At 41.3% G+C, this 15,629-nt stretch overlaps 2 protein-coding genes across 2 annotated transcripts; both read left to right on the plus strand.

Annotated features, from left to right (window-relative positions):
* The first annotated feature begins 2,632 nt into the window (after window positions 1–2,632).
* LOC142194196 (olfactory receptor 52E4-like) lies at window positions 2,633–3,586 on the plus strand. Its single transcript, XM_075263213.1, has one exon. The coding sequence runs from the start codon at window positions 2,633–2,635 to the stop codon at window positions 3,584–3,586; it is 954 nt and encodes a 317-aa protein (XP_075119314.1).
* Window positions 3,587–13,543: 9,957 nt separating this feature from the next.
* Window positions 13,544–14,476, plus strand: LOC142194197 (olfactory receptor 52D1-like). Its single transcript, XM_075263214.1, has one exon. It carries the CDS (start codon window positions 13,574–13,576, stop codon window positions 14,474–14,476), a length of 903 nt encoding a protein of 300 aa, XP_075119315.1. The 5' UTR covers window positions 13,544–13,573.
* Window positions 14,477–15,629: the final 1,153 nt, after the last annotated feature.

Below are 15,629 nucleotides of genomic sequence, written 5' to 3' on the forward strand. Positions count from 1 at the left end.
GTGACAGTGACAAGGGGAGGTCTTCTACGTCTAAAGGAAACAATATTTCACCAGCATCATAGAAATGGATTCTTTACTATTAGAGAAGTGAGACTATGGAGGTCACTGTCCAAGGAAGTGGTGATGGTGAATTCACTGTACAATTTCAAAGAGGACCTGGATGCTTTTCTTGAATAGAAAAAAAATACTGGTTATGGGTTTTAGAATGGAGTTTACCAGATTGGAGTCAGGAAGGGAAATTTTTTCCCTGACATGGCTCAATTGACATCAGCCTCATTTTGCCTTCCTCTGGATCAACACCGTAGGGTTATAGGTTGGACTTGATGGACCTGTGTCTTCATCCAACCTCATCTACTGTAACTACAATCTTGTGTCTACTATAACATCAGCATACCCCATCAAAGGCCGTAGTCGACTCAGACGACTGTGATGTCTCCTAGAAACCTGGAAGAAACCGAACAATGGTGGAGCACCAGATGCTACACGATGGAGCATAGGATAGTAGAGGGAAGATGAGTATGCTGGCTTATTTTTTTTGTCCCACCTACCCTGGACCTTGACTTATTATACTGTGAGGTCTGAGGGTTATAAAAAAAGGCGCTTCTGTTTTAGACAATCCACAAATATTTAGGAAACAAATTTTGATAACTTTTTAAAGATTTTTTTTTGTTAATTTTTAGAATCCTCATTAGGGCTGACAATACACAATAATGTGCAGAGTGTGACATTGTCGGGCCCTTATGGACTTATGGGAGAAGAAAGCTGTAACCTCAGCAATTCCCGATTCCCCATCACGTTATATAGAAATAATTCTCCGCATTCATTAAAATTCAATTACCTGCAGATGTGTTTTGTTTTCTTCTTTAATGAGCGAGGAAATAAAAGCTGACGACAGGATCATATCGGAGGCACAGATCGCCGCCGCCGCATCCTCCGCCATCGCTCCTCAGGTGAGGATCTTACAGTATTTCACGTTGACATATTGGAAATAGATTTCACAAACCAGAAGTATTTTATTGTGTGTCACTGGATGAGCATAGGAAAAAATTAAAATAAAAAAAAATAAATAAATAAAAATATTCAATTTCTTACATTTGTTAAAATATTCATTAAAAATGTAACTTAAAAAAAGTTATTATTTATGGGAATCTATTGAAAAAAATGTTAGTAAAACTTTCCCACGGCAGCCATTTTTAAAAAATTTTAGGTATTTTTACCACTTACTCCCTGACTTTTCCTATTTACAGAGCTGTACGGAGCTTATTTTTTGCGGGACCGTTTATATTTCGTATTGGCACCATTTGATGTACGGTATGATGTACTAAGAATGTCTTAGTAATGTCTATACCGTGCGGGTTGATATGACCACAGTGATACCAATTTTTAGGTTTTGGTTTTTTTTTTGTTATAGTTTAAAACCTCAGAAAAAAATTTAAAGCAGAAAAATAAGAAATTGTTTTTGAGAATTCTGAATTTCCGACTGCTTCAAGTTAGGCAAATATGGGCCAAATTGTACTTTATTTCAACATAAAGTACGATTTGGCCCATAGTTGCCTAATTGTCCATACTATTACTGTTATATCTCTACCCCACTATGGAATAATATGGTTCTGCCTGGGGACTGCGCCACTCTGCCCTATAACTATCATATGGCCTCATGGATACTTGCCACCTCTCATCAGGGAAATTCTGGAAACAAATATGGCAGCCACAGACCTTTGGCCCCATTCACAAGGGGCAAGAGGGAGCGGATTATGGCGCTGAATCCACGTCATAATCCGCCCCCTCACAATGGAGATCTATGTAGACCGCCAGTTAACTTTTTCCGTGAGCAGCATGTTGCCACTCACGGAAAAAATAAGCGAGCTGCCCTTTCTTCAGGCGGACTCCGTGGCTTATTCAGTCTCGGCGTCCGCCTCGTGGCAGCCCATTCATTTGAGCCTACTCCGGAGGGGGAAGCCGTAACAGTCGTGGCAGGCGCAGGCTTCCCGCGTCACTCTCGGGACCAAAATCCGCCAATCCGCTTCCCGTGGGCCTAAGAAGAGTGGAAATTGGAGTATTTGGTTGTATATTCGACCATATTAGACTCAGATATAATCTTATAGGTATTTCTATGTGTTATAAAAGGGAAAGAAAAGTAAAAGTAAAAAAAAACTTAAGAAAGTTTAGAATTGTTCTTTGTAAGTTCCCAAAAACCCCAGTTTCACACATGCTTGGTCACCTCTCTACCTCTTCTACTCAGTTCTGGAGTGCCATATAGGTGGTCAAGAGACCTCATTCACAGGTGGTCATGTTCTCCATGCCAGGCTGCAGTAACAAAAGCCAAATAAGAACCTAGAATCTCTTATAAGATCTCAGTTTGAACATAAGGGGGGAACATTGTAAAAATAGATACAGTAGGAGAACTGAAGAGAGTTCAATGGAGGGGAACTAGATTAATAGGATCAGTGATGGCTCATGAGCTGGGGTATGGTACAAGATGATTTTTGATGGAGATCTCCTTCCATCAACAATTGGATCTATGGTTCAGTACTCTAATAATCTTGGATGATCTACCTCCTTACTATCATAAGACCCTGAGACTTGTCTTTATTCTCTCTGGCAGTGATAATAAATTCTGACATTAAGGATCATGGAGAACTATACGGACCTTCAACCCTCGGTGCTGACTCTCGGCTTCAGGGAGATGACATCGATGAGATATCTCTACAGCTTTGTAGCTTTCCTGGTTTATGTTATGGTCATCTTTTTCAATTGTTCGGTCATCATGGCTGTTCTGTTACACAAGACCCTACAGGAGCCCATGTACATCTTTGTTTCCATGCTGTGTCTTAACGGTATCTACGGCACCACCTCCTTCTTACCTTACCTTGTATTCGGTCTACTGAGCAATCTGAAGACCATCACTTACACTGGCTGCTTGATACAAGTGTTTTGCCTCCATACCTATGCAGGATGTGAAATGACCATACTGACCATCATGGCCTATGACCGCTATGTGTGTATCTGCAACCCTCTGAGATACAACAGCATAATGACTTTGGCCACTGTCTTCAAACTGGTTGTCTCAGCTTGGTGTTATACCATCGTCTTGGTTGGTATCCACCTAGTACTAACCATTCGACTTCCTCTGTGTGATACCATCATACTCAAGGTCTATTGTGACAATTGGTCAGTGGTCAGACTTTCTTGCATTGATTTCACTGTCAATAATGTGTATGGACTTTTCATCGCTTCAACCTTCACGGGCCTGATGCCAGTGCTGATCATAAGCTCCTACATTCTGATTCTAAGGGTTTGTATAAAGTCTTCCAAGGACTTCCGAGCAAAGGCTCTACAGACCTGCATGCCTCATTTGATAACTATTGCAAATTATTCATCCAATTTGTTCTTTGAACTTCTCGTCTATCGCTTTATTCCTGAAAATTTCAGTTACGAGGTTCGGACCATTATGTCGGTGCAGTTGTTGTTGCTCCCTCCACTCTTAAATCCTGTCATCTATGGACTGAAAGTGAAGGAGATGCGGCTAAGGATTCTGCAGACCTTTTATTTGAAGGCTAAGACAATGAAATTCGAAAATCTGTAAGATTTATATAAGTGTCAGGCGTTGATTTTGACAATTTGCTCAAAATAAATAACTATTTCTTGGGTCAGTTACTTATCCTCACATTGACTCAGGATACTATACTCTATGACCATTGTCAGTGTATCTGTAACCATTCCATGTATACTAATTTAGGGACCATGACCACCTTCATATCAAATGTCTCCAGCTTCCAGTTTGGAAGGAATTGGTTTTGATCAAAAATTTCCAAAATTTTGGTTTACAAAACCAAAACTTTTGCGATTCATTTCACAGTGAGCATTAGTATTATCATTAATCACTATTAGCTAAGCAGTGGGGGAGAAGGACTGACAGAACACAATTCGGTGGATAGGCTAAGGGAGGGGAGGAGGAAGAAACACTCATGCTGCATTAACTAACAGTAGGAATGTGAGTGGCAACAGCAACACTACTTCTGGCCTTGGCAGTGTCACCAGTAACTGCAGGATTACTGTACTTCTAAGAAAGACGATGGCATTCTTGATTACTTGATTCACTCATCTGAGTCACAGCAGAATATTTCATCTAAAAGTAATGCCACAACTTGAGTCAATATCCTGTGTGTTCCTATTCTATTATTGAAAATGTAAATCACATGGGCTTCCTGTTAACCATGTCTTCTCTATTTTCACTGACACTAATCCCTACAAGAGATATATCAACTGCTGAGAAAGATATTTCTCCTTGTCCAAATCTTCCTCTTCTTAATGAGCTGAATGACACTTGAGGTAGAAGTGTCAGGGAGTGGAGTATACTGTATGTGATAGTCATGCTGGTAGGGAATTAAGATGTAAATTTAGAGTTATGGGGGTATGCAAGAATCCCTAGGCCATCAAAAAAAGTGGGGAAAAGGATGACAATGCCAATGATGGTCATGCTGTGGATAGGACCTGCCAACTGTGTCAGGGTCATAAGGTAACATCAGATGAAGAGGATCGTGACAATGGTGATATTAAAGGTTCTAACCAATATGCAGCTCCCCCCCCAAAAAAAACTGCCTTACGGTAAGATCAGGCAATGAACAGTGAGGACTTTCCAATACCTCCAGCTGAAAGGTCAATAGATCTGCCACTGCCTTGTTCTATTTACTGTACTACTGATGTTGCCGCTATTCCTAAACAGCCGGATATAATCTCCTGTGGTCTTGTCCATCACATCATTTTCCACTGATGTTGTCACAGCTACCACCACCATTCATCCAGACATGTCCTGCAGCCTGGACCATCACATTGAACTATTGCATACAGTTGGTGCCATAGTGTTAGCATAATGAAAACACATACACAGTGAGCGAAACAAGTATTGAACATATTCCCATTTTCTAATATATTTCTAAAGATACTACTGATACAGGGAAGAAGTATTGACCTCACTTACTGAAATGTATTTAATACTTGGAGCAAAAGCCTTTGTTGGTGATGAAGCTTCAGGACACTCCTATATGGAGACCCTAAGTGGCGCATTGTCAGGGGGGATTTTGGCTCATTCTTTCATATAAACACTCTCCACATCCTGAAGGTTTGCTGGGCTCCATCTAAGAACTATGAGTTTCTTCTCCTAGTACTATATATATCTATAATACATAGTGTATGACACTGTCAGGGCTCCTAGAAACCTATCTATAATACATAGTGTATGACACTGCCAGGGCTGCTAGGAACCTATCTATAATACATAGTGTATGACACTGTCAGGGCTCCTAGGAACCTATCTATAATACATAGTGTATAACACTGTCAGGGCTCCTAGGAACCTATCTATAATACATAGTGTATGACAATGTCAGGACTTCTAGGACTATATATCTATAATACATAGTGTATAACACTGTCAGAGCTCCTAGGAACCTATCTATAATACATAGTGTATGACACTGTCAGGGCTCCTAGGTCTATATATCTATAATACATAGTGTATAACACTGTCAGGGCTCCTAGGAACCTATCTATAATACATAGTGTATGACACTGTCAGGGCTCCTAGGACTATATATCTATAAAACAAAGTGTATGACACTGTCAGGGCTCCAAGGAACTATCTATAATACATAGTGTATGACACTGTCAGGGCTCCTAGGAACCTATCTATAATACATAGTGTATGACACTGTCAGGGCTCCTAGGTCTATATATCTATAATACATAGTGTATAACACTGTCAGGGCTCCTAGGAACCTATCTATGATACATAGTGTATGACACTGTCAGGGCTCCTAGGACTATATATCTATAAAACAAAGTGTATGACACTGTCAGGGCTCCAAGGAACTATCTATAATACATAGTGTATGACACTGTCAGGGCTCCTAGGAACCTATCTATAATACATAGTGTATGACACTGTCAGGGCTCCTAGGAACCTATCTATGATACATAGTGTATGACACTATCAGGGCTCCTAGGAACCTATCTATAATACAAACTGTATGACACTGTCAGGGCTCCTAGGAACTTATCTATAATACATGGTACTATACAGAAAAGGACCTATCCAAACAACTTCTACAGAAGTATCAAATGGATAAAAGGATCCGCGCTTACCAACCGTAGTTCTTGTTACATTCGTTTATTAAAGCCTCACACACAAAGCGTTTCGAAACCGGAAGCTGGTTTCTTCTTCAGGTGCACAAAGGACCTTTGTGCACCTGAAGAAGAAACCAGCTTCCGGTTTCGAAACGCATTGTGTGTGAGGCTTTAATAAACGAATGCAACAAGAACTACGGTTGGTAAGCGCGGATCCTTTTATCCATTTGATACTTCTGTAGAAGTTGGTTGGATAGGTCCTTTTCTGTATAGTACCATGCATACGTGTTTTCACGGTTAAGATCTGCCAGCTACTAGCCATTTTGTCTATGAAGTGATATTTGAGTGCTGTGATCACTTCACAGCGCTTAAAGGTGATTATATGTTGAATAATACTTTGTGGAATCACTTTAAAAGGGTAATGCACAAGGTGCCGCGCGGTGCTCTCTCTTCTGTTTTCTTGTATCTATAATACATAGTGTATGACACTGTCAGGGCTCCTAGGAACCTATCTATAATATATAGTGTATGACACTGTCAGAAATCCTAGGAACCTATCTATAATACATAGTGTATGACACTGTCAGGACTCCTAGGAACCTATCTATAATACATAGTGTATAACACTCTCAGGACTCCTAGGAACCTATCTATAATACATAGTGTATGACACTGTCAGGGCTCCTAGGAACCTATCTATAAAACATAGTGTAGAACACTGTCAGGGCTCCTAGGAACCTATCTATAATACATAGTGTATAACACTGTCAGGGCTCCTAGTACTATATATCTATACTACATAGTGTATAACACTGTCAGGGCTCCTAGGAACCTATCTATAATACATAGTGTATAACACTGTCAGGGCTCCTAGTACTATATATCTATACTACATAGTGTATAACACTGTCAGGGCTCCTAGGAACCTATCTATAATACATAGTGTATAACACTGTCAGGACTCCTAGGAACCTATCTATAATACATAGTGTATGACACTGTCAGGGCTCCTAGGAACCTATCTATAATACATAGTGTATGACACTGTCAGGGCTCCTAGGAACCTATCTATAATACATAGTGTATAACACTGTCAGGGCTCCTAGGAATCTATCTATATTACATAGTGTAACACTGTCAGGGCTCCTAGGAACCTATCTATAATACATAGTGTATAACACTGTCAGGGCTCCTAGGAACCTATCTATAATACATAGTGTATGACACTATCAGGGCTCCTAGGAACCTATCTATAATACATAGTGTATGACACTGTCAGGGCTCCTAGGTACCTATCTATAATACATAGTGTATGACACTGTCAGGGCTCCTAGGAATCTATCTATAATACATAGTGTATAACACTGTCAGGGCTCCTAGGAATCTATCTATATTACATAGTGTAACACTGTCAGGGCTCCTAGGAACCTATCTATAATACATAGTGTATAACACTGTCAGGGCTCCTAGGAATCTATCTATAATACATAGTGTATGACACTGTCAGGGCTCCTAGGAATCTATCTATAATACATAGTGTATAACACTGTCAGGGCTCCTAGGAACCTATCTATAATACATAGTGTAACACTGTCAGGGCTCCTAGGAACCTATCTATAATACATAGTGTATAACACTGTCAGGGCTCCTAGGAATCTATCTATATTACATAGTGTAACACTGTCAGGGCTCCTAGGAACCTATCTATAATACATAGTGTATGACACTGTCAGGGAAATTTTAAAACCTTAAATTAAGATCACAGATTTCTCTGTTATGTTATTAATATCGGCATATTTATCAGCATTGTCTCCAAATACCAAGTGAGTTTTCGAAGGCTGATTTCTTTAAATACAGGTAGGACTGTGATCTTGGTGTCATATGAAAGCTAAGAATCTCATATTTCATAAAACATCTCAGTTTTTTTTAAATGCTTGAGATGTAAATATATCAAGGGATTCCCACCCAGACTCAGCTTCCCTGCAAGAGCTTTCCATCCATCCCCACACTGATGACAATAGTCAAATCGGTGAAAGAATACTGAAGAAACGGACAGTGCACTTCAGCCGAGATTCTATGGAAAGGATCCAGAATCTGTTAATGTTTTCCAAATAATTACTTAAAGCTCCAGGGCTAAAAAATGTTAATATGGCCCTCACCTAACATGTGCCATTACAAAAAACCTAAAGGCTTTTTACGTTGCAGAGGAACATTTGGGACCTGTCAAGCGCCAAGGCCCGGGCATAATGTGCACCCTCTATAGCTATGGCATGTCATCTCCATTGACAACTTTTGACCTCCATTAGTTGATAGATTGAGTTATTCACATTAGAAGATGCCTAGTGCCTAGAGCCTAGAGACTAGAGAGTCTATGTGTATGAGACTAAGGGTGCATTCACACGGAGTAAAATGGAGTGTAATTTGGAGTGTAATTTTTACACGTGTAAAAAAATTACGCGCATATTTTTGAGCGTTTTTTTACACGTGGCGTTTATGGAGCGTTTACGGAGCGTTTACGGAGCGTGTTTTTCTACACGCGTAAACGCTCCAAAAAACGTTCCGTAAATGCCACATGTAAAAAAAGCGCTCCAAAATACACGTGTACATGTTTTACACGTGTATAAATTACACTCCAAATTACACTCTATTTTACTCCGTGTGAATGCACCCTAACAAAGAATTATTTCTGCATCACTTTAAGCCACCATATTGGCATTTTCTAATATCAATTTGGACATGGGCGTAGATCCCAGAGTATAATAGATGGAGGTCTTGGGGAGGTGAAAAAATAAAAAAACATTTATATTCACCTTCCCTCACTTTTTTGTGCCTCTTCTTGGCTCCCGGAGCTCTGTCTTGGTCTCCTCAGTGGCGTGATGCTCCCAGGGTCACTTCTGAGACCCAATCACAGTTGATTATGCTCAGAATTCCCATGTGACTGCAATGGCCCAATCACAGGTTTCAGCGGTGACCCTGGGTACATGAAGAGTGCTGAACACTTTATGGAGGTTCAAAGAAGATAGGGGAAGGTCAGCTCCCATGGGCCTCCAGCTGTTATACTCTGAGGTCTGAAGCTACGGTGAAATTCCCACATGGGAGATGACCGCATGTAGCTCCATCAACACTCATGTCTATCCCCTTTAAATAGAAAATAACACAGGATGTTCTTATCCAACTCATCAAGAAGAGGAAGAATAGGAAGTCTTAAGCTAGGAGGAATATCTTTCTCAGCAGGCTCCACAAGGTGGGGCTGTCAAGACTAGCAGTATTGTTGCTGTTGCCACACACATTTTTGCTAGTATTAATACATGCAGTGATAGATGGAGTGATAGTAGCATTTACCAAAAATCCTGAGTTCTGACCAATTGTATTATTTTCTTTTACAAGAACTCTAGTTGAAGAAAGTTAGGAAATTAAAGAATTTTAATTATATTTAACCTTACAAGGGCCTGGCCAACATTAGACTATAACATGTTTTATTATTCATCCTACTTTTTCTAAACGCACTTTGTATGTATTGATTAACAAATATGGACAACCTGGTTGGGTTACATGACACTGTAGGGGCAACCTGGGGGTGGGGGATAAAACTATGGGGGGCAAGCTGTGGGGATGGGAGAACATGAAGCTATGGGGGTAACCAGCTGAGGGGACCTGAAGCTGTGGGGGCAAACGGATAGGGGACATGAAAATACAAGGAAACCCGGATGGGGACATAAAGATGTGGGAGAAACTGGAGCGACCATAATGGTGAGGACTGGTTAAAGTGTAAAGCCTGCAGGGCATTTACCTGTGTGATGGGCCACTGAGGGGAATTTTATGTTATGGGGCTACTGGGAAGGCATTATACTGTGTGGGGGCTACTATGGGGCATTATACTGTATGAGGGCTACTATGGGGCATTATACTGTATGGGGGATGCTATGGGGCATTATACTGTATGGGGGCTACTATGGGGCATTATACTGTATGAGGGCTAGTATGGGGCATTATACTGTATGAGGGATGCTATGAGGCATTATACTGTATGAGGGCTAGTATGGGGCATTATACTGTATGGGGGCTACTATGGGGCTTTACACTGTATGAGGGCTGCTATGGGGCATTATACTGTATGGGGGATGCTATGGGGCATTATACTGTATGGGGGCTACTATGGGGCATTATACTGTATGAGGGCTGCTATGGGGCATTATACTGTATGGGGGATGCTATGGGGCATTATACTGTATGGGGGCTACTATGGGGCATTATACTGTATGAGGGCTACTATGGGGCATTATACTGTATGAGGGCTACTATGGGGCATTATACTGTATGGGGGCTACTATGGGGCATTATACTGTATGGGGGGTGCTATGGGGCATTATACTGTATGGGGGGTGCTATGGGGCATTATACTGTATGAGGGCTACTATGGGGCATTATACTGTATGGGGGCTACCATGGGGCATTATACTGTATGGGGGGTGCTATGGGGCATTATACTGTGTGAGGGCTACTATGGGGCATTATACTGTATGAGGGCTACTATGGGGCATTATACTGTATGAGGGCTACTATGGGGCATTATACTGTATGAGGGCTACTATGGGGCATTATACTGTATGGGAGCTACTATGGGGCATTATACTGTATGGGGGCTACTATGGGGCATTATACTGTATGGGGTCTGCTATGGGGCATTATACTGTATGGGGGCTACTATGGGGCATTATACTGTATGGGGGCTACTATGGGGCATTATACTGTATGAGGGCTACTATGGGGCTTTATACTGTATGGGGGCTACTATGGGGCATTATACTGTATGGGGTCTGCTATGGGGCATTATACTGTATGGGGGCTACTATGGGGCATTATACTGTATGAGGGCTACTATGGGGCTTTATACTGTATGGGGGCTACTATGGGGCATTATACTGTATGGGGTCTGCTATGGGGCATTATACTGTATGAGGGCTACTATGGGGCATTATACTGTATGAGGGCTACTATGGGGCATTATACTGTATGGGGGCTACTATGGGGCTTTATACTGTATGGGGGCTACTATGGGGCATTATGCTGTATGGGGGCTACTATGGGGCATTATACTGTATGGGGGCTACTATGGGGCATTATACTGTATGAGGGCTACTATGGGGCTTTATACTGTATGAGGGCTGCTATGGGCATTACACTGTAAGGGGGCTACTATGGGGTATTATACTGAACACAATGAGTGACACTATTAGAATTAGCGGGTACTGATGCTGCAGTGATCGAGTCCCGCGGGATTTATACAATGTGTCAGTATGTTATATATCACTTCATTGCTTGGGCAATTCACAACTGTATATATTTTACATTGGGGCAAATTTAGGTGAAGATATAACGTATAGTCTGGCTAGCATAGAGTAGAGATCTGTTTAGTAATGAGGGTTATGGGAGCCCCAATCTCTGTATGGTTACCCCTGGAGGCCAATTAGATTTTTACCTCGTATTTCATTTATGTTACTTTTAGATACTTATTATCATACATAGAATAACATTACATTGTATTTCGCTTCCTTCATAGTTTGTTCTTTCTCTTTCAACCTAAGACCTATGTAATTGGGCGCCGTAAGATTTGGGAGGACAGTGGACTGGTCTTGCCCTTACGTTGTCCTATAGATATAGAAACGTATCATCACATATTTCTGCGTCCCAGAAGATTCGCTCTTTGCGTCTCGTACACAACAGTCATTAGGATATAATCAGCTCCAATCTGCCATTGGCCGGAGGGGATCATGAGGCGCCCCCTGGGGGACCAGTCCTGTCATATATAAGGTCTGATCTGTGCCCTGTACACACCATGGACAGAACGCTCTGCAGTCAGGACACAAATCTGCACAAAGCCTGTAAGTGACGGCCATGAGAATAAAGACAAGGTCCAGAAGTATTCTAGAATCAATATAAAATAGTGTAAGGAACAAACACATCCCCAAATCTCAGCTACAGGACAATAGTGAGAGGGAAGACTGAGATATAGTCATAGCTGAGACTGATAGTAATGTATATAATATGTATATAGCACAGTATAGAGACAGGGAAGTGCGGCAGATACTGACAACTGTAATTCAGGACACTGAGTGCTCCAGCCTGGGTAGTCAGAGAGAAAGAGAACCCTTGTGATCACTATTGTCCTACCAGGTCTATATAATGTAGTAGATGTCACCGGCAGTCCTATGTAACACCACAGATAACACAGTGATAACTCTCTATATACAGGTAATGTAGTAGATGTCACCGGCAGTCCTATGTAACACCACAGATAACACAGTGATAACTCTCTATATACAGGTAATGTAGTAGATGTCACCGGCAGTCCTATGTAACACCACAGATAACACAGTGATAACTCTCTGAGTACAGGTAATGTAGTAGATGTCACCGTCAGTCCTATGTAACACCACAGATAACACAGTGATAACTCTCTGAGTATAGGTAATGTAGTAGATGTCACCGGCAGTCCTATGTAACACTACAGATAACACAGTGATAACTCTCTATATACAGGTAATGTAGTAGATGTCACCGGCAGTCCTATGTAACACCACAGATAACACAGTGATAACTCTCTATATACAGGTAATGTAGTAGATGTCACCGGCAGTCCTATGTAACACCACAGATAACACAGTGATAACTCTCTATATACAGGTAATGTAGTAGATGTCACCGGCAGTCCTATGTAACACCACAAATAACACAGTGATAACTCTCTATATACAGGTAATGTAGTAGATGTCACCGGCAGTCCTATGTAACACTACAGATAACACAGTGATAACTCTCTATATACAGGTAATGTAGTAGATGTCACCGGCAGTCCTATGTAACACCACAGATAACACAGTGATAACTCTCTATATACAGGTAATGTAGTAGATGTCACCGGCAGTCCTATGTAACACCACAGATAACACAGTGATAACTCTCTATATACAGGTAATGTAGTAGATGTCACCGGCAGTCCTATGTAACACCACAAATAACACAGTGATAACTCTCTATATACAGGTAATGTAGTAGATGTCACCGGCAGTCCTATGTAATACCACAGATAACACAGTGATAACTCTCTATATACAGGTAATGTAGTAGATGTCACCGGCAGTCCCATGTAACACCACAGATAACACAGTGATAACTCTCTATATACAGGTAATGTAGTAGATGTCCCCGGCAGTCCTATGTAACCTACAAACAGCTTCCTGAACCCTCTAATTATGACAACGGAGAGAGACATGTTAGAATAACAAGTAACCATGGAGTGATCCTTAAAGGGGTTCTCCACGACTATAAAAGTCATCTACCAAGGCTTGATTGTGTGTTGTTGGATTTGCAGGATGCCACCTTGGAAGAGAAGACCATGAATGGTACCAGTTCTCATCCTGCCCTCCTGACCCTCAACTTTGGGCCAATGGCTGAAGTGAGATATGTCTACAGTGCGATCACATTTCTTGGTTTTGTCCTGATTGTTCTGTCCAACTGTGCAGTCATCTCCACCGTGGTCCTACACAAGAGTCTCCAGGAGCCTATGTACATCTTCATATCCGTCCTGTGCCTCAATGGACTCTACGGGAGCATCGCCTTCTTCCCTAATTTATTCATAAACCTACTTAGTAAATCTCTGACCATCTCCTATGCGGGGTGTGTAACTCAGGTCTTCTGCATTCACACCTACATGGGCGGAGAATTGACCATCCTGACTCTCATGGCGTATGATCGATACTTGTGCATCTGCAACCCCTTGAGATATCCTACTCTCATGTCCTTGTCCATGGTCCTGAAGCTGGTCATCGCGGCCTGGTCGTACAATATCTGTCTATTTACCGTTCACTTTATCTTGACCCTTAGGCTTCCACTATGTGACTCCTTCATCCTGAAGATCTACTGTGACAACTGGTCAGTGGTGAGGTTGTCCTGCGTTGACACGACAGTCAACAATATCTACGGACTCTTCATCACGGCGATGGTGATCGGCCTCTTGCCGGTGCTGATCTTCATTTCTTACATTAAGATATTAAAGGTTTGTGTCCAGGCCACCAAGGACTTCAGGGCCAAGTCCCTACAGACGTGCACTCCTCACCTGGTGACCATCACTAACTTTGTCATCAACGTCTTATTCGAGATCCTTCTCCATCGCTTCAGTCCCACCAGCTTGCCCTATGAGCTGAGGACGGTGATGTCAGTCCAGTTCCTGGTGGTCCCACCGATTCTGAACCCCCTGATCTATGGTCTGAAAACCAGGGAAATACGAGTCAAGTTGATGAAGCTTCTGCCTGCGAAAATGGTGAAATCACCACAGAGATGGGTGTCATAGACGAAGCCAGACGATGGAAGGGGAAAACTGAACCTTATGAGAGTTGTCTGCAACGTTCGTCCATCTGATCTCTTTCATCAAAAATGACATTTATTATACAATGAGGACTCCTCAGATCCCAAAATATAATATGCAGATACAATATGTATAATATGTAGCGGGCCAGGGCATGGGTGGAAACATAATAAACACTTATATTCTATATGTAGCAGTGTCTGAAGGTCCCTTGGGATCCTCTTTTGTCCGCTTCTGGCCCATGGTGGCCTCTAAGGTAATGTCACCGGCCCCTAAGTACTGCTGCAGCTTGTGGTTAGGTATCAGAGGGTACAAGAGACGTGACATCATCATTAATGCAAGACCAAGAACATTCCTCAGTTGTCCCTTACAGCCCATGATGTCGCCAAGGAGGTCGGAAGGACCAAGACCCAAGGTCACGCCCGTCACTGCCAGGGAAAGGAGAGGGAAGGAGACCAGAAGTGGTTATTGTTTTTTTATGTTCCCTGGGACAGAAGAGACAGAATAATATAAAAGTGATTTGTAGGGGAAATACCTAAAAGTTTTGGAGAGAACCTGAAACTTTTGAAACATTCTGAATCCACGTAATCCTGAATTGGTTCAATCATCTCTACTCATAACCTTCCTAATATGGATAAAGAACCCTATGTATCTCCTATCTATCTATCTATCTATCTATCTATCTATCTATCTATCTCCTATCTATCTATCTATCTATCTATCTATCTCCTATCTATCTATCTATCTATCTATCTATCTATCTCCTATCTATCTATCTATCTATCTATCTATCTATCTCCTATCTATCTATCTATCTATCTATCTATCTATCTATCATCTATCTATCTATCTCATATCTATCTATCTATCTATCTATCTATCTATCTATCTCCTATCTATCTATCTATCTATCTATCTCCTATCTATCTATCTATCTATCTATCTATCTATCTATCTCCTATCTATCTATCTATCTATCTATCTATCTCCTATCTATCTATCTATCTATCTATCTATCTATCTATCTATCTATCTATCATCTATCTATCTATCTCCTATCTATCTTTTATCTATCTCCTATCTATCTATCTATCTATCTATCTATCTATCTATCTATCTATCTATCTCCTATCTATCT

This window comes from Leptodactylus fuscus, chromosome 2, assembly GCF_031893055.1.
Source record: "Leptodactylus fuscus isolate aLepFus1 chromosome 2, aLepFus1.hap2, whole genome shotgun sequence".
Classification (NCBI taxonomy): Eukaryota; Metazoa; Chordata; class Amphibia; order Anura; family Leptodactylidae; genus Leptodactylus; species Leptodactylus fuscus.